We start from the raw sequence: 22,765 nt of genomic DNA, 5'->3' as shown, positions 1-22,765 counted from the left end.
ATGGATGAGATGCATGGGTCAAGGTAGGTGGGAAGGGATGTGGGACTTCCACGCCCAGTCCAGGCACCCAACCTTCCCTGCACCTCCAGATGTCCAGAAATTTCAAAGCTCCCAGCACCACACATTGTTGGCTTTTTTACAGAGGCTTTGTTACTTAGCCATGAACAATTAAACCATGGGCCATTGATGATTAACTCAACCTGTTCATCCTTCTTTCCTAGGAGGTCAGGTCAGAGGCTGAGAGTTCCAATCCTTTAATCACAAGGCTGGTTTCCTTGGCAACCAGCTTCCATCCTGAGGGGCTTCTTAAAAGTCACCTCATTAACAAACTCAGGTGTAGTTGCTAGAGGCTTGTTTAGAATAACAAAAAATGCTCCTTTTACCTTTATTCCTCCTAAAACTTAGCAAATTTAATAGACTATATGTGTCTTATTATATATCACAATATCACATATATATTTGAGGTTTTTTATGCTAAAAAACGATGGTATAAATTTTATCATTGCTGTGCGACCATCAGCACTACCCATTTCGAGATTTTTTTTATTCCAAACAAACTCTGTGCCCATTAAGTGATAACTCCCCACCCTCCTTCCCCTTCAGCTCCTGGTAACCTTCACTGTACTTTCTGTTTCTATGAATCTGCCTATTTTGGGCACTTCGTAAAAGAGGAATCAGACAAAATTGTCCTTTTATGTTTGACTTATTTCATTTAGCATAATGTCTCCAAGGTTCCTCCATGTTGCAGCATCGATCAGAACTTCGTCCCTTTTCGTGGCTGAGTAGTACTCCATTGTGCATATAAATATTTGTTCCCGTTACCTGTTGAGGGACACTTGGCTTGCTTCCTTCCACCATTTGGCTGTTGTGAATGATGCTACTGTGGACACTGGGGCACAAGTATCTGCTCTCAGTTCCCTGCTGCATTTTAATTCAAATTGAACAACAGGCCCATGGCAGCCATGGCTGAAGAACACCACAGACTGACTTGTTCATGAAGGCTGGCAGTGATGGGCCAAGACTGGGAACTGCCCCTTCTCCCGAAGACCTGGTGCTCTGGCTCTTCGGCGTCACCGCCGTTGACACCAAGAGGTGAACCGAGACTGTGCGGAGCTGTGCGGGGGAGGGCAGCTCCCATTTCTGCCGTATGGCACTGAAGTGCATGCAGACACCAACAAGACTGAAGACTTCTTGGAGGCAGTGATGTGACGACCACCACCCGCGGCCAGGCGCCCCATGCGGGCAGCTCTGAACCTTGAATCAGACACAACTAGCCTGGACATATTTACTACATTTCCTGTGTACATCAAGAATTCAAACCCAGGACTCAGTAATAATCCAGAAGAGGGGCTCCTGAAAGCCCTGAATGTTTTAGGTGATTATGGGGCATCCCCTCTCCCAGAAGGAGTGGATGAGATGGGTGCTAAGGAGGAGGGGATCTCTCAGGGGAAGGTTCTGGAAGGCAGTGAGTTCAATCTGGCTGACTGCAGCCTGTTGCCAAAGCTCCACGTAGGACAGGTGACGTGTAAGAGTGCTGTGAGTTCTCCATCCCTGAGGTGTGCTGGGGGTGCATGGGTACTTGTGTGATGCCTCCACATGTCCAGATGATGGCCTGTGAGCCCGTGGCCAAGGCCCTCGAATAAGCTCCCCCAGTGGTTTCCATTTGGCTACGCAAGGGACACACTCCAAGATGTCTAGTGGGAGGGGAATTCTGGGGCCCCGTGTGCAACTACCTCCTACCTGGGGGGCGAGTGGAAGGAACTGGGGATCTGTGGGTGGGAAGGGTGGGACAACATATTGCAGTAATAAAATACAGAATGAAGAAAAAAACCACATCAAAAACCAGGCAAATATGTATATATATGATATTTCAAATTACACGTCCAGCTGTCTTCTTCTTGGTGTGTCGCACCACAGGAAGGAGCATCATTTACAGATGCAGAGACGGAGCAGGAGACCCGGCCCGGACGTCAGGGCTGGAAGCTAAATCCTTCGTGTGTAGTGTCCTCACCAGACTAACACCCCCGAGGACAAGGGTTGCGGCCTGCCTCACCACCGACGCATCTCCAGGGCACATGACTACGGTGCAGTCCATAGATTTTGAAAGAATAAATGAGTGTGTGTGTGTGTGTGCGCTTTACACTCTGGCAGAGCCTCTCAAATAAAGTCCCGGTGCTGAACACATATTTCCCTCCTTCTCCAAATCCCCCTTTCCATCTATTAGACACTTCCCCTCCAGAGGGACTTGCTTGTCCAGACAATGTCTTAAAATGCTAACAACTTCAGCCTCAGTCAGGCCTGAGGAAGGTTCTTGCCCAAGTGTTTCTGTTCACAGTCTGGGGAGGATGTCCTTGTCCCCATCCCATGTGGGGCTCCATCTGAGGTCACCCGGGAGTTCTCCGCAGTTCAGGGAGCAACTCGCTCCCTGCTGGGGCATGAGACTCACGGTGGGGGTGTGGGGGGGCGTGCCTCTGGAATGGGGGCGAACGGGTTTGAACGCCTTCAAACCAGCTTTTACTAGAGAGCTCTGACCTGCTGCTTCACTGCAGGTCCCGTTTTCTCACAGTGTTGTCCTGGGGTTCGGGAACCTCAACCCCAAGTCCCTAGTGTTTGAAAATGCAGAAAAATGTCATTTGAACGGAGTGGTGAAAATGCTGCTCTTGATAAAACCGCACTGTGGACTTAGCACTTGCTTTAGAAAATGGGGGCCCTGAAAGTAATCCTTGCGCTCTGCTCCCCGGAGGAGCCTGCTTCGGGCTCTCGGAGGAGGTGAGGGGTGTGGCTTCAATCATCTGGGGTCCTTTGTCCGCCGCTGCCTGCCTACACGACAGCCGAAGCTGTCATTAATGGCCCAGAGATGGGATGCGCCAGGTGCCGTGACTGCCTCTGCCCGCGGAGGCAGTCTGTAAGAAAGAAGGCAAGGGACGATGAGAAGCACGCACAAGGCATCCATGTCGTGTCCCCAAAGAACCTGGCTCGTGGTTAAGTTTCACCGGGGAGATTTCCTTGACTGAAGAGGGGCTGAGACAAAAGGTCTGGTGGTCGGGGAGGGTGGGGCGCTGGAGATGAGCTCCTGCAGCCATCCACCCAGAGCTCGACGGACGGACGGGGACGGGCACCCCCCTCCGCGGCAAGGGGGAGGGAGGGAGGCGGCTTCCCGCGGGCTGCGGAGGGTTAACCCCTCCGGGCGCCCAAGGACGTCAGAGCGGGTTTCTGTCTGCAGCTGGGACGGAGAGCTTTTATCCCTCGTTATTTTCCATCCTGTCACTGCTCTTTATTGTGTGTGGAGTTCGGGGTTTGCCTTTTTCTTTTCGATGTTTAAATGATTTAGAGGGGAGAAGAAGGTCATCCCAGTGAAAGACTGGGAAACCCAGCTGGCAGGACTGTAGGGTGTTGGGAGGGGCCCTGGAGAGGCCCAGGTTCAGAAGAGCGGGGCTGCCACCCTTACCTGGACCCCCCGCATTCCTACTGAACCCCCAAACCTCTACCTGGGCAGAGAGGCTTCCTGCTTTGGAGACCCACCCACCCACTAGTCTGCTAGGAGGACAGCTGCTGACAGGGACCACCTCCCCACGCCGCCCCTCCCAGACACACCAAACTCCCGGCCTCGGTTGGGCTGGGGAGCAAGGAGATCCCACTCCCCACCACATCCTTCTCCTCCACTGGCCCCGTGGAGAAGCGCGTGGAGGAGAAGGGTGCTTCTCTCAAAGCCAAGGAAGAGGAGAACAGCCGGCACTGAGGAACATGGAGGAGAGCAGGTTCCAGACACGGAGGGAGAGGTGGCGTGGGTTCCTCAGGGGCAGAGGAGGGCTTAGACGTTTGTCCGATCTTTATAAAAGAAGATGCTGAAACTCAGGTAGGGAGGGCACATTCAGCCTGTGGCCATAGGGGTCAGAATTTTCTGTAGCTAGTAGGCTTCATGTCCAAGTCTTTGGTCTGAGGGGAAATACACTGAGCACAAGTCAGGGGAGAGAAAGATCAGGTGGCCCAGGTGTGGCAATGTGGAGCCAGAAGTTGAGAGAGAGAGAGAGAGAGAGATGAGACAGAGCCTTTGAAGCCCAGAATTCCATAGTTGGAAGGGGGTGCATGAGGGTATCCAGGGGACCTGCTCTCCAGAGCCAGAACTGTGTGGGCCCACGTCCCTGAGGTGGAAGTGTCCACTCGGCTTGCGTACCTTGGGCCCCAGAGACACGACCTGGGAATGGAGGATAGCTGCGTCCCCACGGAACCTCACAACTTGGGAGCCCTGGGAAGCTGCAGAAATTACAGGGTGAGGTGGGAGGTCAGGAGGCGTTTGCATCTCTCTTATTCTTGCATGTGGTAAGTCTGACAGAGAGAGGAAGCCCTGGGTAATGGTCCCCTAGTGTTAAAGGTCAGAACTGGGTCTTCGGAACTAAGACTTACATTATAGAAGCGGACTTCTACCAAGGACAGAGTACATCTGAAGGGGGTCGTGACAATGGTGTTTGCAGGAAAGTTTCCTACCTGGTGAACATGACTTAAAACTAAAATTTGAGGGAAAGAGGGAGGGGACAATATCCGTCTGCAATGGATATTGTGGAGAACAGGCCCAGCATAAGTAAAAAATAGAAAGAGCAAAGAGGTTCTCAGTGAAGTTTACGTGGCTCAGACTGAGGCTGGATATCGCTATTCTCTCCTCTCGTTCCCCTCTCCAGCCATTTGCGATTATGCCCGAGACCTATCTTTATGTAGCAGTGGGCTCTCAGGCCCCCTTGGCTCCTATGAGGTTCAGCCAACAAGAGTCAACCAGCAGGAGATTGGACGGTGGAAGGAGAATAAAGTTGGGACATTTATTCTGTGGCTTCCTCCCAGCTGAGTCACCGGGTGCGGGCTGCATCCCTCTTCTGAAGACCACAGGCCTGGTCAGGCTGTGATGGGCTGCATCCCTCTTCTGAAGACCACAGGCCTGGTCAGGCTGTGATGGGCTGCAGCACCTGTCTCTAGGCCCTGGTGTCTCCCCGTCCCTTTGCCCCAGCAGGACTTGTGATAGTGCCTGGGCCTTTTGGGGCAAGCTCCGGTCCTTGCTGGCTTCCCGTATCCCTGCCCAAATGATTATCCAGCCCCTTTATTAAACTTTCTGTTACCCCATCTGAGAGTGTCTCCCACTTCCTGCTGGGACCCTGACCAATACAATCATCACATAAATGACACAAAATTGAAACTGTAACCTGAGGTTAACATAAGCTCAAAGCCATCACCAAGTCTTGGTTGGATGAGACTTACGACATGAATTCTATGTGGGTAAGGATTTTTTCGTCCAGATAACGGCCTCACGGCAACGGGCCAAGAAGTAGGACTCAGTTCATTCCCTCATTTAAAGAAATGTTTATTGAGTTTCTTCTGCGTGCCATTTCCTCCATGAGGGGCTCCCCCAGTCAGGGGTGAATAAAATTGACAGACCTCCAGCTCTCACGGTTTTCAGTCTAGTGGGGGAGAAATATATTAATGACATAGCCACAAATATAAACATGTAGGTAGAAACTAAGATAAATCCTGGGCAAAATAACTCCAGCTTTCTATGACGGCACAGTTAGGACGCTGATACGGTGTGGAACTTTAGAGGACCTCCTCTGAGGAAGTGACACTAAGTTTAGCCAGGCAGGACACTAAAGTTTACAGTGCTGTTTTTTTCAAAGATTGTTATTTATTTATTTTTAGACAGAGGGGAAGGGAGGGAGAAAGAGAGAGAAACATCAATGTGTGGTTTCCTCTCGTGCTCCCCACACCCGGACACCTGGTCTGCAACCCAGGCACGTACCCTGACTGGGAATCAAACCAGTGACCCTCTGCTTTGTACTCCAGCTCTCAATTCATTGAGCTGTGCCAGCCAGGGTTACAGTACTGTTTGACATATACAATTTCATTTGATTATCATATCATTTTGTGAACTGGACATGTATAGAGGGGTTACTGTTTTCCTTTTATAGCTGACAGAACTCCCGATTAGTACAGTAGCATATATATTTTACTAATATCTGTATTAATTGCAAAGAACTTTAGTATTCAAATGTATTTACAGTCCATCAAAGAGAATGAGGTTGTGCATTACATTCAATAATAATACATAATAAATAATACAGGTTATGGGTCAATTCCTTTCCATTGGACAGTCTATTAATCTGTCAATATAAGACCAGAAGCAATTACCTTCACCTTGTCAATAATTTCTTCAGCTTATTAAGGTACAAGTGACAAAGAAGAGTTGTGTTTCTTTCAGGTACGCAATGTGATGCGCTGATACATGTACACATTGTGGAATGGTTACTGCAGTCAGGGTAATCGTGTACCCATCACCCCACGGAGTTGTAATTCCCCTTCCTTCCTCTCCTTCCCTCCCTCCCCCCACCCCGTGGGGGAGAACACAGTGTCTACACACTCTCAGTAAATGTCAAGTGTACAGTGCGGTGTTACCGACTGTAGCACCATGCTGTACTTTAGATCACTAAAGTGATCAGACTTAATCGCTTTGCAGGACTGAAACTGTGTTCTTTCACCAACGTCTCCTCATTTAAGCCCCGCCCCCCACCAGCTGGACAAACTCATTCTATGAGTTTGACTATTTTAGAGTCCGCATACAAGTGACATCATGTGGTAGTTGTCTTTCTGTGTCTGGCTTATTTCACTCAGCACCATGCCCTGCAGGGTCTTTCACGTCATCATTAATGGCAGGATTGCTTTCTTTTTTTATGGCTATGAGGGGGGACCCCCCCCAAAAAAAAAACCGGAATGTATTTATTAAAAAATTGTATATTTATTCTTATATGTTTAAACTCCAGTCACCTTCAAAGTACTCTCCATTTGATGCCATGTTTTTTTCCCACTGCTCAAAACAGGTTTTGAACTCATTGGTTTTGATGTTTTTTAGTGCTTCTGCCTTTTTTTCTTCACCTCTTCCACATTGGTGAAATGTTTCCCTTTGAGGAATTTTTTTCTTTGGGGAAATATAAAAAGTAGCTCAGGGTGAGCTGGAGGGGAGAGTAAGAGAGGGTAGGGTGTGGGGGTCATGCTGTTTTTGGTCAAAAACTGCTGAACACTCAGCACAATGGGGCAGGTGTGCTATAAATCACCCATCATGAAATGGGCGAACATGTTGAAAGAGTCCTCAAAAAAGATTCATTGAAATGGAACACAGCCTCTCACAACAACACCAGTTGGTACAGGATGAGAGACAGGATCCTAGAACACTCACCTAGCAGGAGAAGCCTGTATAAAGGGCCCACCTTCCAGAAGATAACTCTGGTTTTTTTGGGGGGGGTTCCCCATTGTGTGTGTATACCATATTTTCTTTATTTGTTTATCCGTAGACAGACATTTAGGCTGTTTCTGTATATTAGCTAGTGTGAATAGCATGCAAGAACCCATTAATCTATCCATCCACCATAGGCATCAGAGGTGCTGTCTATACAGCATAGTAAATACGACAGGTCTAGACCAGCCGAGCAACTGAAGTCACAGTCTGATTGCTCTCACATTATCCGCCACCATCCTCCAAATCCAAGATACATCTGCCCAAGCCAAACAGGGAAGTTAAATGGGGACGTAACAGGGATGAACAGTGGTTTGCTGGTAAACTGGCTCCTCAAAGGGAAAAAAAAAATCCTAATTTGTAGTGTTTGCCAATTTTCATGGTTTAAATAGTCCCAACCGTGGCTGATTTCAAGGTACCAAAGTGACGTCATTGAAGAGGAAGTTTCGAGGTAATGTGACCAATCTCACAGCAATTCCCATGAATAAATAATACCAGTTCTCCAGAGCCTGTCTGGGTTGATCCCAGCACACCACTGTGCCACCACACCTGCAGTTTCCGGGCCTTCTGTGATAGCACTGCTCCCTGGGATTCTCCCAGAAGTGTGGCTGTGGTTTTGATTTACTGTTTTGTTCGGAAAACTCACCAGGAGCTTTCATTTGATCCTTCCTTTCACGACAGTCCTTAATCCCCAGGTCAGGCACGTTGCTGGGTGTATTCCAAGAATACATCCAGGACCTAGAGAAATAATGATGAGGTGGGTATAACTCTATTTGACTCGCTGTCAGATGGTTTGGGCCAGACTCTGTTTGTTTCCTGACTCCCGTTAACTCCCACTCACCCCATGACCAGAAGAGAGCATTGTTTCAGAACCAGAACTAAGCCCCTAAAAGTCTTGTTTTTCTCTTTTCCCAGTGAACACTCACTCCACTGAATTCCCTTGGGGGAAAATGAGGAGGAAGATCTAGCGTACACAGGCGCAGTGTCTATGGCACGGGGTACGCCTTCCCTTCTAGTCACCTGACTTGGCTCTGGAAATCCAGGGGACACCTCTCACCCTCTGGTATCCTGAGTCTCTGCTGTCCCGAGACTTCATTAGTCAGATCTCCTCTAGTCCGCACCCCCCCCAATTCTACTGACCAGGTGCGACCTTAATGCAACACTCCATATATTTCAGTCCTTGGTGTTCATAATCAATTAGCCATTGCCAAAGATCCCTGCGTGTTCGTTTTTTCGGACGATCGCTCTGACTCTTCTGCCCTCTTTGCTTCTGGTCACTAAGTGTCACTGCATAGTCAATGCTAGGATCTCATCGTCTCCCTTCAAACCCAGGGACACAGTTCAATGGCAGCATCTTCCACCGTCATCCCCAGCAGATAGAGGACTGTAACTGTAGCCTTTACGAAGGCCGTGGGTGCTCTGTCCTCATCAACGTGTTTCTCTGCATCTGGGTGACAGGGGAGTCCTTTGGTCCCTCTCAGGGGATACGCCATTTACAGGTAATAAATCCACTTCCATGCACCTCGCTCCCTAAGTCCATGCATTTCTCCTACCTTATTTGTGTGTGTTTTTTTTAGCATCTCAGTTTCATTTGGCTATGGCTGAGTTGGGTCTTCAGTTTACAACTGCAATAACAACAGAACTTCCATCAGATTATTGAGCTGGCACACCAGCTTCGGAGTCTCTGGTAACCACAGCCCCACCAAAACATCCAGCCAGATTCAGAACTACATTCTCTCTCTGTCTCCAGGCATGGCGGAGGCTGGTTCCTGCGAATATTCCCCAGGTTCACTGACATATAAACTTGGAAATTTGGACATCGAAGCATTTTTAGGCCAGCGTTATAATTGGCAAGCTGGGCATAGCGAGATTGGATCTGGGAGATGGGTGAGCATGGAGGGGGAAAGAGCAACGGAGCCTTCAGGTAAGGCTGGCCCAGCCTCCCTTGGCGGCACAGAAGGGGCATTTCTACTGGTGCGAGAAGGCTACTGGAGTGCTGAGGTTCAGGGTCTTCAGATTTAACTGGGTTCTCCTAATTATTACCATTCTAATTTTGGAGATTCTGGTCTTTCCTCATTATGGCCCTAACTTAAATCTGGTGAGGCGGTGAATTTAATAAATTTTGTCAATCGGCAACCTACAGGCTAAGAGTCAGTACCTGATTTTTGGCCACACCAACTTACCAGCTCTAAGAATAAGCTATTGTTTTAGGGAGATCATAAGATGCTCTGTTAGGGCAGTTATAGGAAGTCCTTGGTTCTCTGACTGTATCCTGAGCCATAAATTTAAAGTTTTGCACTTGTTATTCCATTTCTTCAAACTCGTCTGAATGGTTAGAATCAGCCAGCCTACTTCGTAATCCCTATATTCTTCATAACAACCCAACTGTGCTATGGTATCTGCCATTCATTCTGCCAAAACCATATCTTAACAAACAACTTTATTGCATGTGACAGCTCTCTCTGTCTCTCTCTCCTTCATCGAGATATAATTCATACACCCCACGATTCACTCATTTAAATCGTCCATTTCCATGATTTTTAGTATATTCACATAGTTGTGCAACTATCGCTACAAACAGCTATAGAACATTTTCATCGCTTCCAAAACCCCCATTACTTTCGCTATCACCCCCAAGTCCCCACCACCACTGGCCCCATAACACCCTAATCCACTTTCCGTCTCTATATACTTGCCTATTCCGTACGTTTCATATAAATGGAATCAGAATGCATGATAAGCAAACTGCCGTCTTAAATTGTTTTCTTTTTATTTGAACTGGAATTATCTTCAATGCAAAGGAACGAAGCTCTAATGACAGACTCTCAGCATGGGCAACAGGGGTGTGCGTGCATGTGTACGCCAGAGAGGAAGAAGAATTTGGAGAGCCAGATCCTACTTCCTGTGTGCATAATGCTAGCCCATTTGTTTTTTTGTTTTTCTCCCATAACCTGCTTGGAAAGGAAAATGTCAGAAGCCAATCACCTGCGGCACCCAGGAACAGGCCAGTGAGTTTTCGCAGTGGCTGAGGCCCTGCTGAGCATTGCACAGAGGAAGGGGGAGATTTCTGCCCTTGGGGTGCCCCTCTCAAGGGGGAGACCAGCTGCCTGTGCTGAGGCACTGGAGGCAAGAGACCAAACATTGCCGATCTGGATGGAGGTGGCAGAGGGGGCGGAAATGGTGGAACACATTGCCCTGGAGGACTGGAAGAGGTCATCCTGACGCGCCTTGGCTTTCCTGCAGACCACGCAGCCCTTCCGCACGGACATGGGGACTTAGTAACCTGTGCAGGCTGGGGCAGGGATCATCGGTGTTCGTCAGACGGGGGGTAGACTGTCCGACCAGCACAGCTGACATCCATAGTTCACCTGAATCACTTTTAGGGCATGTCAGGCCCTAAATAACTTTCAATCGCCTGCAAAGAACAGTTCCTCCCCTTTTAATTCTCTTTCAAGGCTTTTAAGTCCGAGGGCTCCACGGGAACCATTTGGTGCTCATGCTTTGAACACTGTACTGAATGTCCCTTTAAGTAAGAGACTGGGTCTTACTTAGAATGAGGGCCCATCCCAGCAACATTCGCTCCCTTGAATTTAATAACATTGTTTTGATCACAATGAATTCATTTTACCCATGATGTTGACCTTCCAAGTCTGGTAGTGACATAAATTTTCCAAGTTATGTAAATTGTTTAAGAGCTTAATAAGTGATTTGGTTTAAAGAAATAACAGAAAGTGGTATATGGAGATAGCAAAAATGGTGATGGTGATGAATGAGTGAAGCCAGTAAAAACTGAACTAGGACCCATTTCAGCTGAGAGGGTCTGTGTGTCAGCGGCTGAGGAGATGAGAAGTGCCACTGGGGTCAGCTGGCCTTGACCGGCCAGCTCTCACCACCTTGTATTGTGATGGGAGGGTTCCTTGCCTGCTTCTCTCCCCAGACATGGAGCCAGATCGCTGTCTTGTCTTCATCACGTCTCCAGTGCCCAGCACAGTGCCTGGCAACAGGAGTCCTCAGTAATTATTTACTGAATGAATGCGCAAATGAATAAATAAATGAGTGTGTGGCTGTCTTTTATGGTATTGGCCTTAATACCCTAAGAAGTCACCTTGATTATGTCTGTCCGTCCGTCCATCCATCCATCCATCCATCCACCTCATTAAGACCTGCTATAAACCTGGCTGGTGTGACTCAGTGGATTGAGCACAGGCTGCAAACCAAAGGGTCACCAGTTGGATTCCCAACCAGGCAGGACCTGTGCCTGGGTTGCAGGGCCAGGCCCCCAGTAGGGGGCGAGCGAGAGGCAACTATACGATATTTCTCTCCCTCTTTCTCCTTCCCTTCACCTCTCTCTACAAATAAATAAATAAAATATAAAAAAAGAGACCTAGTATGTTCAAGACGTTCTGCCCTTAAACTCCCTGTAATGGCTTTATTTTCCGTCCACAAGCAATCTATTTGTTATGCATGGGGTAGTGAAGAGATTGCCAGTGGTGAGGAGAACATAATCTCTTCTCGATTTGAAAGCAGTGATGTTGGAGCCAGGCGGGCCTGAGAGTGAATCCTGCCTCTGACAACACTTTGAGCACCTTGGGCCATTTGTCTTTTGCTCCTCTAAGATGATTTTAGCAATGCGTAACTTGCGGGAAGGTCTTGCGTCCGCCTCAGTGGATGTTGTTGAATGACCAAGACAGAGGGAGTGGATGAGTGGACAGACGGAGGGCCTGTGGCCCCCCCGCCCAGGCTGGGTGGGGGGGACAAAGCCAGGCTCCTCTCCCTCAGCCAGGCCTCAGCCTGCTGGCTGAGAATTCTGGGTGGGTAAGAGAAAACCTAAGTCCCAAGCTTTGCTTAACCAAGCAAAAATGGAGCAAACTGTGTGTAAAAACCGAGAGCTAGTGAAATCCTTTCCCACAGTGGGCTCTGGGGCTTGTGGCGGTGGCAACAGCAGGAGCCCCTGACAGGTGAGCCAAAAGGTAGAACAACTTGCTCACTAGACTCTGAATGTCTGACTGCCCCGGCCCCTCCTCTCCTTTCCCCCGAGGACGTGGGCAATTCGATGTTGGCATGGTGACCGCTCAGCCTGTCTCCCCCTCCTCTGACCTGACAAAGAGGCCCTTCGGAGTATAGAATGGGGCCCCGCGGGCTCCACTGCCTCAAGAATGGTGGGGAGAGAGGGTCCAGGAACTGAGGGGGCCTGGTTGCTAAACTCCCGCACTGGGAACAATGGAACCGTTGCCCTGGCAACCAGGGGAGGCCTCTCCCTGGGCCTCAAGGCTGAGTCTGGGAAGAGGTGTCCTGAGAAAGGGAGGTTGGGAACAGAGCGGGTGGGCTGGGGGTGCCTGTTCTCAGAGCTGTCTGTCCCCCAAGGGAAGGCGGCCGGGGCCCCTTTCCAGAGAAGAGGGTCAGCGCCTCTGTGGACTCATTGCACAGAGCCGCCGAGGGAGACCCCGCAAGAACCCAGAGCAGTTTCCACTGCACACAGTGCGGGCCTGCTGAGCGGCCGCAGGCGCCACGCCGCAGTGTCCGCGGGGGACCTTTCCCCAGTGCACACTCTCCCGCACTGAGGCCTCCGGAGGACAGGTTTTCGCAGGGGCCCTCTCCCGGGGGCTGTCCTGCCGACTTCGGGGTGTGCTCTGATGCTGTGGGCGCAGGCGGGAGTGGGAGCTGGGGTGTTGGGGTGGGGCTGCGTTGTCCAAGCCTGAGCGCAGACCCCTGAGAGGCCCTGGGGCTTTGGAACTGCGTCAGCTTCTGCAGCAACACAGTCTCTCCGAGGTTCCGTTTCTCGAGCATTAAAACGGGAATGATTCTGGCCTTAGCACGTGCGCACTGGATGGAGGAGTCGCCCCTGTGAGCGCTGAGCTGGCACCACACAGCTGCTTGTGGGTTGGCTCCCCTTCCCTCCCAGACAGTAGTCACCTTGCGTGCTCCTGTGACCCAGAACGCAGGAGGTATCTCCCAGCTCTACACAAACTGCCGAGACACCCCACAGACACAAATACACGCCCACTCTCCCTAAAAGCCGCCTGAGAGGCTCAGTCTGTGAGGGTGCTGAGCAGGATGGGTCCTTATGGTGGTGGGTGGCAAGGTCGTCTTTGAGATGGCCTGGTTACAGGTGTCCTTTGCCTGTCTGAATTTTCTCACGTTCTCCTTTGCACCGGGGTTGCTTTTGCCCTAAAGAAAAGAGGAAGTTGAGAGTGGGTGAAGCACACCTTACCAAAGACCTGAGAGCTCAGAGGCGTTCGGAGTGGGCAGCAGCCTAGAGGGGCGTCCTGTGCCCTCCGCCCATCGCACCTGCCTGGGTAGAAGCGGGTGCTGGGGGAGAGCCTGCCTCAGCTGGTGGCCACATGAGCCAGGGTCCCAGGGCAGAGGCATAGCCCTGACTTCGTGGTCAGCACCCAGCCGGAGCGGGAGCCTACGTGGGTGTTGGATGAAGGCGAGAGTCACGATCTCAGCCAGACGTCTAGTCCTTTCAGGACAAATGGGTCCCTCTTGTGGCCGCCAGGCCTCATAGCCGTGGCTTCCCACTCCTGTGCCCTTGGGGGCTGCTTGGAGAACTCTGACCGGTATCTGCAGGGAGGGGCCCTAAGGAGAGCCGGGTCGGAGAACGGCCGGGATTTGGTCTGGCCCAGCCCTTCTGCACCCGAAGTAAAATCATTCCTGGCCTGTCCTCTGCTCCCCCCGCCCCAAGTCTAGATGGAGCAGCATGGCTTTCTCCTGCCTTCCCAAGCAAAAACCCTGTGGAGGATGAAACGCAGCCACTCTGAGAACCTCACCACACTCGTCTGGGGCTGGCCAGCTGCGGTGGGGGAAGGGGGGCTGAGGGGCCAGCTGGCCGCAGCGATGTCGCCCGCAAAGGTGGAGTGGCCTCAGAGTGGAGAATATGGTACACATCGTTCACACACTGCGTTTGGAGACTGTTGAGACCAAGGTCTGGGCTGGGCTCATGGAGGGGTGCGTGACGGAAACTGGGAACCCAAGGGCCCCACACCGCTGCTCTCGCGTGCTTTCATTCTAGTAGTTGGTGTGCTCATTCCAAATAGCCCTTCTTACCTGGAGTCTTTGGACGGGTCCAGGGACCCCCTGACGTTATATGCAAAATACGGCCTCACGAGCATTTTCACAGAGCGTTCACTGGACTCTCAAAGGATTTAAAAGAACAGGAACCGCAGCAAAGGTGAACGAGAGCAGCACTCCCTGGTCCCATTGCTGCCTGGGGAGGGGTCACCACGGTCAGGTGAGACTCTCTGTTTCCATCAGAGGCTCCTTTGGGCTATTGAAAGCGCGGAAGAATCCCAGGCTCACTTTTCCCTGACCTCGTCTTGTTTTTGTCCCGAGAAGGACCCGGCTTCATCACCCACTTCAGTCACCAGCTTTGAATCCAAAGCTGCTGACTGCTAGCGTCCAAAAATTCCATCCAACCTGCTGGGGCCAAGATTTGCCACTCTCAGGGGTTTCAGGGGAACAGGACAGCGTCACTGTAGGGATTCCTGACACTTCCTTCAGAATTCAGTGGGACAGGAGTAGATAACGTTTTCGAGGTGACTGCTTTAACAACTCTGAAAGATCAGTAAAAAGTCAGCCGTGGGACGCTCTAATGATTTGTGAGCCGAAGAGAGGGTAGACAACATCCAGAGGAGGTAAGGGACCAAAGGAACATGTCAAAGGGGTCAAAGGGGGAAGTCAGAGAACAGGGAAGTGGCAACGGGCAGGACTTCGCCATCGTTCATTCTGCATTCAGGTTGGTTACGGACGTCCGCTCTGGGCGCTCGATGAACAAGACAGGACCACTCAGCCACACAGAGACCGACACGCAAAGAACTGGCTATGAAACTACATGGGACATGTTATAAGAGAGAAAATGGAGGAAGTGACACCCCAAAAGTTCCCCCACAGTGACAGTTCACTCAAAGTGACAAACCTTCCAGAGCTGTGGCGTGGACAGAAAGCACGAAGCAGGCGTGCCGTTTCTCGGGCCCACGGAAGGCAGCGTTTGGAAGGGGCTGTGGCAGACTGCATTCCTGGCCCTGCTCCTCACGCCTCCCTGCGACTAGTCCACGGACTTGGCAGTGCTCCCCCACTGAGGGCCACTTGTCATTCCCTGTCCCTGAACAATGGCTACTAGCAGATGTGCCACAGGCAGAGTATCCCAAAGTGGTTGGGCTTATTCCCCAGGCCCTCTGCCGTTGCCGGAATACTTTGGGGCTAGCTTGCTGGTCCCAGGAAGAGGGGGAAAGACGTGGAACAGAGTTACCCTGGCACTGGTGCCCCTCCTGCCCAGCCTAAAAAAGAACACCTAAACCAACCCCCAGAGGCAGACATGACCCCAGTGAGGCCAGCAGACCCCTGACTTCCATCTGACCCCAGCCTTGGCCAGTCTACTATCAGCCCAAAGACAGGTGAGATACGATCATAAATGCCTGTGGTTTTAAGTCACTGAGTTTTGGGATAGTTTGTCACACAGTGATAGCTGACCGATACGAAGTCCCTTTTATCAGAGATTCATTAAATGTTTCCTTGTCTGGCTATCTGAAAGGTCGGGCACTGCTCATAAAGGAAGTTCATTTATCCTTCTAGAAATACTGAGCACTGACATCTACTGTATTCCCAGGGCGGTGGCTGGTAAAATGCCCTCCGGAAGCCTGAAGTCTCCCTGAGCCTTTGTGGCTTTAATGATCACCGGGTCCTGGCAACTCTCCACCAACCCTTCGCTGACCCTTCACCTTCTGCCCACCCCCAGGGCCTGGGCCCCACCTAGTCCCTGCTCCATCTCTCCTCGTCCACTCGCACCCCAGCCTCCCCGGGGACCTGCTCTGGTCTGTTTTCACATCACTCCCAGCATGGCCTTTGTGGGGTGGCCAAACCCCTCTACCCTCCCAGCCCAGAAGGTGTCTGTCGAGGGCCCCTCACTCGCTGTCCCCAGGAGCGCTCTGTCTGGAGTTCCTACCCCTCCTGCTTTCACCTGAACTTGGCTGAGCTACTAGCCTCCCGCCAACTCACTCTTAAGAACAGGATCCTAAACTCTTGGGGAGACCTCCGTGAAGATGCCCCGGGCACCTGTCCATCCTGTTTAGGAGGTCAGCATCTGGGAAGAGTCCGGCTGGGCCTCACCGTGAACAGGTCTGGGCTTTGTTTTCCTGGAGTGAATTGGAAGTTGGAACAGAAGAAATCCGCCCAAGTGACAAACAGAAAGGTAAGAATTTCCTCAGGTGTTTCTATTAAATGCTGTTGTGGGGAAGCTCCTCCTCCTTCCAGACCAGGAACCACTGTCCTGGGCGGTGAATCTTTTAAAACAGGGCCCTGCCCGGGCTGGTGTGGCTCGGTGGACTGAGTGCTGGGCTGCGAACCGAAAGGGTTGCCTGTTGGATTCCCAGTCAGGGCACATGCCTGGGTTGCAGGCCAGTTCCCAGTGAGGGGGTGCGTGAGAGGCAACTGATTGATATATTTCTCCCCCTCTCTTTCTCCTTCCCCTTTCTCTACACATGAATATGTAAAATCTTAAAAAAAAAAATCAGAGACCAGAAATGGAACAAAACTCTTAACCTGAAAGGAAAAGGTAATCTAATTCTAGAATTAGGAAAAGATTTTGCAGAGGGATCGAAGACCTCTGCTCATTAGAAGCGCCAACTCTTGTCGACTGCCTAGTGAGTGCCCGGTTCAAAGCCCGGCTCAGAGCTGGGGCTGGGGTGAAGAGTTTTCCCTGACCGGGTCTTCCCTCCCCCTTTCCACAACTACCTGTTTCCACTCTCCCTGATGTTGCTATTCACCATTCAATTGTTCAGTAATTTTTTTTTAAACCAAGGCATTGTTTTGGCCCAGGCCCATATGTTGTTGGGGCAGGGGATACAGACTTAGACTCAGAGCTGAGTTTGTAATCGGAGACGAGATCTGTAGCTCACCCACACAGTGTGGTGATGAGTGTCACCAGCGGGGTTGACCGCAGGTGCTGTCGGAGCTCGGCGCCTGTGACCAGCAGACACCGCCTTGCAGAACCAATGGAAATAAACCAGTGAAGACAGAGAGAGGCCTGGGCGAAGCTGGGATTCAGGTAGCAGGAACACCAGGGGCCCAGGCACGGAGAGGGGGATGTTTGGTGCGTGTGGGACACACTAAATTGCAGCTTGACCGAGGAACTGGGGCGTGGATTTCCTTTTCGCTTCCCAACAGCCCAAACTCCATAGCTCGGCTTATGAGGCCATGATGTTGCTCGTGAGCTGGCTGCGGGCTCACCTCCCGCCCCTGCCCCACGCCCACTCCGCTCGCCCACTCTGTAGGATTCCCTGCAGCGACCAGCACCGTGCCCGGCACGGAGCAGGTCTTCAGTCAGAGTTTTCTTTTGAATTTTAGTTTTTATCATTTTCAATTACCATTGACACTAAATATCATATTACTTTCAGGTGTTTAGCATAGTGGCTAGGCACTTATATAACTTATGAAGTGCTACCCTGGTAAACCCAGTACCCACTGGCACCATGCACAGCTATCACATTACTGACGGTGTTCCCCACGCTGTGCTTTACATCCCTGTGACTGTCTTCTAACTGCCAGGTTGTACATCTTACTCCTTCACCTTCCTCCCCCCTCCCCCCGGCAAAGCCCTCCCCCCAGCAACCATCCCTCAGTCTATGCTCTGTATCTGTGAGTCTGTTTCTGTTTTGTTAGTTTTTTTTTAGATGCCACAAATGTGTGGAATCATGGCATTTGTCTTTCTCTGTCTGACTTATTTTACTTAGCAAAGCACCTTCTGGGTCCATTTATGCTGTCACAAACAGTAAGATTTCATTCCTCTTTATGACCAAGTAATATTCCACTGCACCTCTGTACAGCATCTTCTATGTCCAGCCATCTATGCACGGGCACCTTGGTTGCTTCCATATCTTATCTACTGTAAATAAAGCTGCAGTGAACATTGGGGTGCATGTATCTCTTCAGACTGGTGTTTTGTTTAATCTATGTTTACTGAATGAAAACAATGGCAAAAGAAATGCATGGAAAGGCAGGCAGGGGCTGAGACACGGAGGGCTCTGCTTGGGGTGTCCAAACCAAGGAAAGTGCCCTGGAAAGGCTCACACCGTCCCAGTGGGCTCGTGTGGTAGCTCCATCAGAGAACTCCATTTCAACATTCAGGCTTCTGCTGGAGTAGACGCTGCACCTTTCAATTCTCCCAGTCTCATCTCTTCCACTAGATGGGACTCTTGAGGGCAGAAACCTTGTCTTTCGGCTCCTCCACAGTGTTGTACATCAACAGGTGCAGACTTAAATGTTTGTAGGTAGAGCTGGCTTTGCCCGGTCACATCTTCACAGAGAGGGAAAATATGGGATTCGATCTAGGGAAGAAGGCACATCTGTCCAGCAGAAGTCTGGCGGTTAGAATAACCACAAAGAGCAGAAGCTGGAAGCAGCCTTCCCAGCTGCTGGCTCAACCACTGGTTGGGAGACGACAGCAGGCATAGCCATCAGAGTGGAGTGGCCGGAGGCCCAGGAGAGGGGAATTCTCTGCACGAAGCTGGCTGGCCCCACCGTGGTGCAGGGCCCATGGGCAGTGAAGGGTGGACTGTAGACTTTTTCCTCTCTTAGCCAGATTGAGAATGGAGAGTCTGAGGCCAAAAGATGTGTGTGTGTGTGTGCAAGTTCCATTGTAGAGAAGCAAGACATTTCATTTCCCTGAAATTAGTTTTCTAAAAGACTGTGAGATGTGTGGGTGGAAAGCCCTCAGAACTCCAACAGCAGGAAGAGGAGGAACATGTTAATCGCACTGTTTGTCAATCATTCAGCATTTATTATTTACTATAGTGCAGTTAGTGCTGGGAGACACAGACATGTGACATATGAACACGCGTGAGAGACAAGATCAACACACCTGGAAGTAAATAAGGAACAATTCAGGATGACGCAGTCTCTAGAAGTAATTTACACAGTGAAGGACAGCAGAGCAGTTCAGGGAACTAATGTGGTGCACTGAGGCAAACCGGAGCTTGGCGTGAATTTGAACTCCACTACATACTACGCAATTAGCAAGCGGTTACTGCACCTCCGAGCGTGGTCCTCTCACCTGTGAAATAGGGGTAGTGCCATCTACCCCACTGTGTAGTTGTGAGGGTTAACGCGGTGGACGCAGAGAGCACGGTGTGCAGGTCTGCTTGGGCTCACACCTGACTGTTGCTTCCCACCTGTGGTCTTGGGCAAGCTATGTAATGTTTTCCGATTTTTGAAATCGAGTAACAACACTACCCATACTTGTCGTTTGGTGTGAGGCTTACATGAGCTTTATTGCGTGAAAACTCCTGGATACTTTTGGAGCATAGCAGCAGCCCCACACATCCCCAAATTGCTTACACAAGAGAAATGAAAACCTATGTGCACACAAAATCCTGTATGTGAATGTTTATTGCAGCCTTATGCATAACCTCCCAAAGCTGGAGGCATCCCAATGTCTTCCACCAGGTGAATAAAAACGATGGAACACTATTTAGCAATAAAGAGTAATGAACTGATTCATGCAACTGCAGGGACGAATCTCAAGCGCCTTCTGTTAAGTGGAAGAAGTCAGTCTCAGAAGGCTATACGCTACGCAATTCCATTCTGACAGTATGGTGAAGGGAGGACCAGGGAGAACGGAGCAGCAGTTGCCAAGTGTTACGGGCGTGTCTGACAACAAATGGGCAGCATGAGGGCATCTTTGGGGGTGATGGAAGTTGTGTGTCCTGTAGGGGCTGCATGACTAGGCATTTTTCAAAGTTCATAGAACTGTCCACCAAAGGGTGATTCTCATTCTATGTAAATTTTTAAAAACCTCCAAAAAACAACTATTGAGTGTCTCAAGAAACTAAACACCAAGTTGTGAGGAAGTGGGGAAGCACCTTAATTCATAAATATCTGGTGAGTGATTGAAGGCTCCCTTTATTAGCGGTGAACGAGCTCATTCTCAGAGCACATCTGATCAAACTGTTTGGAATTAGTTGGACTCTGGCGGCATAAAGGACAGAGGTCACAGGGATGGCTGACTGCCCACCTGCCTCTCGGTACTTACGTAGTCCGTGCGAGAACCAAATGCACCGAGATCCCTGACCCTGCATCTGGGACAACTGGTGTTCTTGGAGAGTCCACAGAACTCCTGTCCTCAGTGGGAGTCCCGTCCTGAAGGGGAGGCCGTTTTACACTCATGTGATCCTCACCAAGGCCCTCTGTGATGCTTACTGGGGTGAATGTCTGAATCAGGGCTCACCTGAGGGGATGTGACTTGGTGGCCCACATCACTCTTCCGTTTCTGGGAAGGTCAGTTGCAGACCCACCTCTGAATGTCTGCTGATTCTGCTGCTTTCCTGGTCAGAGGTCTCCTGCTAGTAAGTCCATCGACTACAAAGCCCAGTGAGGGACTGTTTCTCCGCTCCCCTTGCTGTTACGGAACGAGAGAGAAAGGCAACCTAGCTAGGCCTTGAGGATCAGATCCAGAGTTATGGGCAGGCTTCCCAGCTGTCCGAGTCAGCCTGGTTCTAAAGAATAACCACACTACAGAACAGTTTTGCTCATAAACAACTTTAATTTTGTTCTCAGTATGTGCCCTTGAAGATTCCAAAATGGCCGAAGTTCCTGATTCTCCTGGGACCACAGGTAACGGCTTTGTAGGGAGACACTCAGCCCTGCTCACCACTCTCCTGAGGAGCTAAGTCTGAAGACCTCGGGGACAGGGGGCTGCATTCACACCTTATTCCAAGATGGGTAACACAGCAGACAGAGAATTAGTAAACCACAGACTCAGTCTGCAGAGGGCTTCAAATATACATATTCTATATATATAAACCTGTTATATAGGATTTCAACTTATTGGTGTCCTCATGATTTGCAATTAAAGTACAAATGATACAGATGTTGCACACTGCTGACCGCCCCTTCTCAGCCCCCCTCCCTCCCCAACATAAATAACATCACAAAGGTCAGGTGATCCTAAGGGATTTTGCTGTTGTAAATATTTTGTGTTAAAAATCATTTTCCCCTTCCTCCCCTGCAAGCTACCTCTGAGAGTCTGTGACGTAGCAGCATGGAATGGGCAAGACCGGGACAGCACGGAGAGCTAACGGAGAGCAAGGTGCTGCTCTCCCCGAGGGGCACCAGGGGCTTCTGCACTTCCACCGACCACGGAGGCTAGACAGGAAGCAGAGGATGCGCGTGTGGTTTGCCCTCACTGAGGAGGGGGAGGCTGGCTGTACCACTGAGAACAGCCCCAAGGGCCTCGAGGTTCTGGACACAGAGCACGGCTCCAGAAATGTCTTGGCTCAGTATTTACACAACATATTAAGCTGCATTTTCCTTTAAGAAATCTGTGTTTCTGAGGTTGGCTGGGGGAAGAAGGAGGAGCTTACGAACAAAAACTGATTCCCACATACGTAAAAGTCCTGTTATAAGTCTTACTCAGTTATTTTCACACATCATTAAAAGTAGATACTGACAATGATTGGTTTCTTATTCTTTTTTTTTTTTTTTTTAGGAGCAGAAGAGAAAGAGAAAGGAGGGGTGCACTAAGGAGAACGTCGCCCCTTCTTCAGCATTAAGTGACACTGGATGGTCTGGATCCGGTTCTTGGCCGGGACAAACTCAGGCTGCAGCTTCAGAGTCGACTCGTACCACAGCAGCGCCTTTTCAAACTCCTCCTGCGAGGGGCAAAGGGGCAAATGTGAGGGGGCACGGCCACCAGACCAAAGATACATTCAGACTCTCCCCACCACCTCCCCGCTGTCAAAAAGCACCTCTGCGTGAGTGACGATCTCCGGTACTTTCTCAATGGATCTAAATGGCTGAGAAAAACTCTGAGGCCTGGGGGGAAATGACTACCTCCAACCCCAACTACAACTCACAGAGAAAACCACGGCGGAGCCCACGATGCACAGGGAGAGGGGAGACCATTTACAAGGGAGATCTGACCACGAGGGGAACACTCCTGCCGGGGACAGTGAGAGCTCACACTGCTGAGTGCCTGCTGTGTGCCAGCGCCGAGTGGGTGCTCTGTGAACCCCTCCCACTCAGTCCTCACAGGAGCCACCTGACAGATGCTAATTATTCCTCGGCCTGAACATTCTGCTGGAAACGTGGAAGTCAAGTCAGGTATCTCAATTAGATTTGTACATTCTGAAACAGGTTTTTGTTCTCCCTAACATTTAAAAATATGAACATGGCCCTGGCTGGTGTGGCTCGGTTGGCTGGAGCATTACCCTGTAAACCGAAAGGGTTGCAGGTTTGATTCCCCGTCAGGGCGCGTCCCTGGGTTGTGGGTTCGGTCCCAGCTGGGGCACATGCGAGAGACAGCCAGCCAATGGATGTTTCTCTCTCACACTGATGTTTCTCTCCTGCCCTCTCTAGTATCAGTGATCATGCCCTCAGGTGAGGGTTAAAAATGCCTGGGCGCAGTTTGGGAACCATCACTGCTACACTGAAGGTGTCTGTCTTTTACTTAGACGTCTAATGGTCTCAAAGAAGAGCTCAGACCAAGTGGCTGAATGACTCCTTTTA

At 50.5% G+C, this 22,765-nt stretch overlaps 1 protein-coding gene and 1 pseudogene across 2 annotated transcripts in view; one reads left to right on the top strand and one right to left on the bottom strand.

The window, feature by feature from the left end:
- LOC119002988 (chloride intracellular channel protein 1-like) lies at positions 1-1,618 on the top strand (annotated as a pseudogene).
- A 19,164-nt stretch (positions 1,619-20,782) lies between these two features.
- TTC17 (tetratricopeptide repeat domain 17) overlaps positions 20,783-22,765 on the bottom strand; it is a 97,307-nt gene continuing 95,324 nt past the window's right edge. For both annotated transcript variants that reach the window (XM_037069084.1, XM_037069083.1), the window contains one exon: positions 20,783-21,909. In XM_037069084.1, the coding sequence (XP_036924979.1) occupies positions 21,778-21,909 (132 nt within the window). In that variant the 3' untranslated portion in view covers positions 20,783-21,777. The remainder of the gene's footprint in view (positions 21,910-22,765) is intronic.

Source organism: Sturnira hondurensis, unplaced genomic scaffold (assembly GCF_014824575.4).
Source record: "Sturnira hondurensis isolate 20B ecotype Veracruz unplaced genomic scaffold, ASM1482457v3 Scaffold0018399, whole genome shotgun sequence".
Lineage (NCBI taxonomy): Eukaryota > Metazoa > Chordata > Mammalia > Chiroptera > Phyllostomidae > Sturnira > Sturnira hondurensis.
The sequence above is the reverse complement of the archived record's forward strand: the minus strand, read 5'-3'. Positions and strand labels throughout refer to the sequence as shown.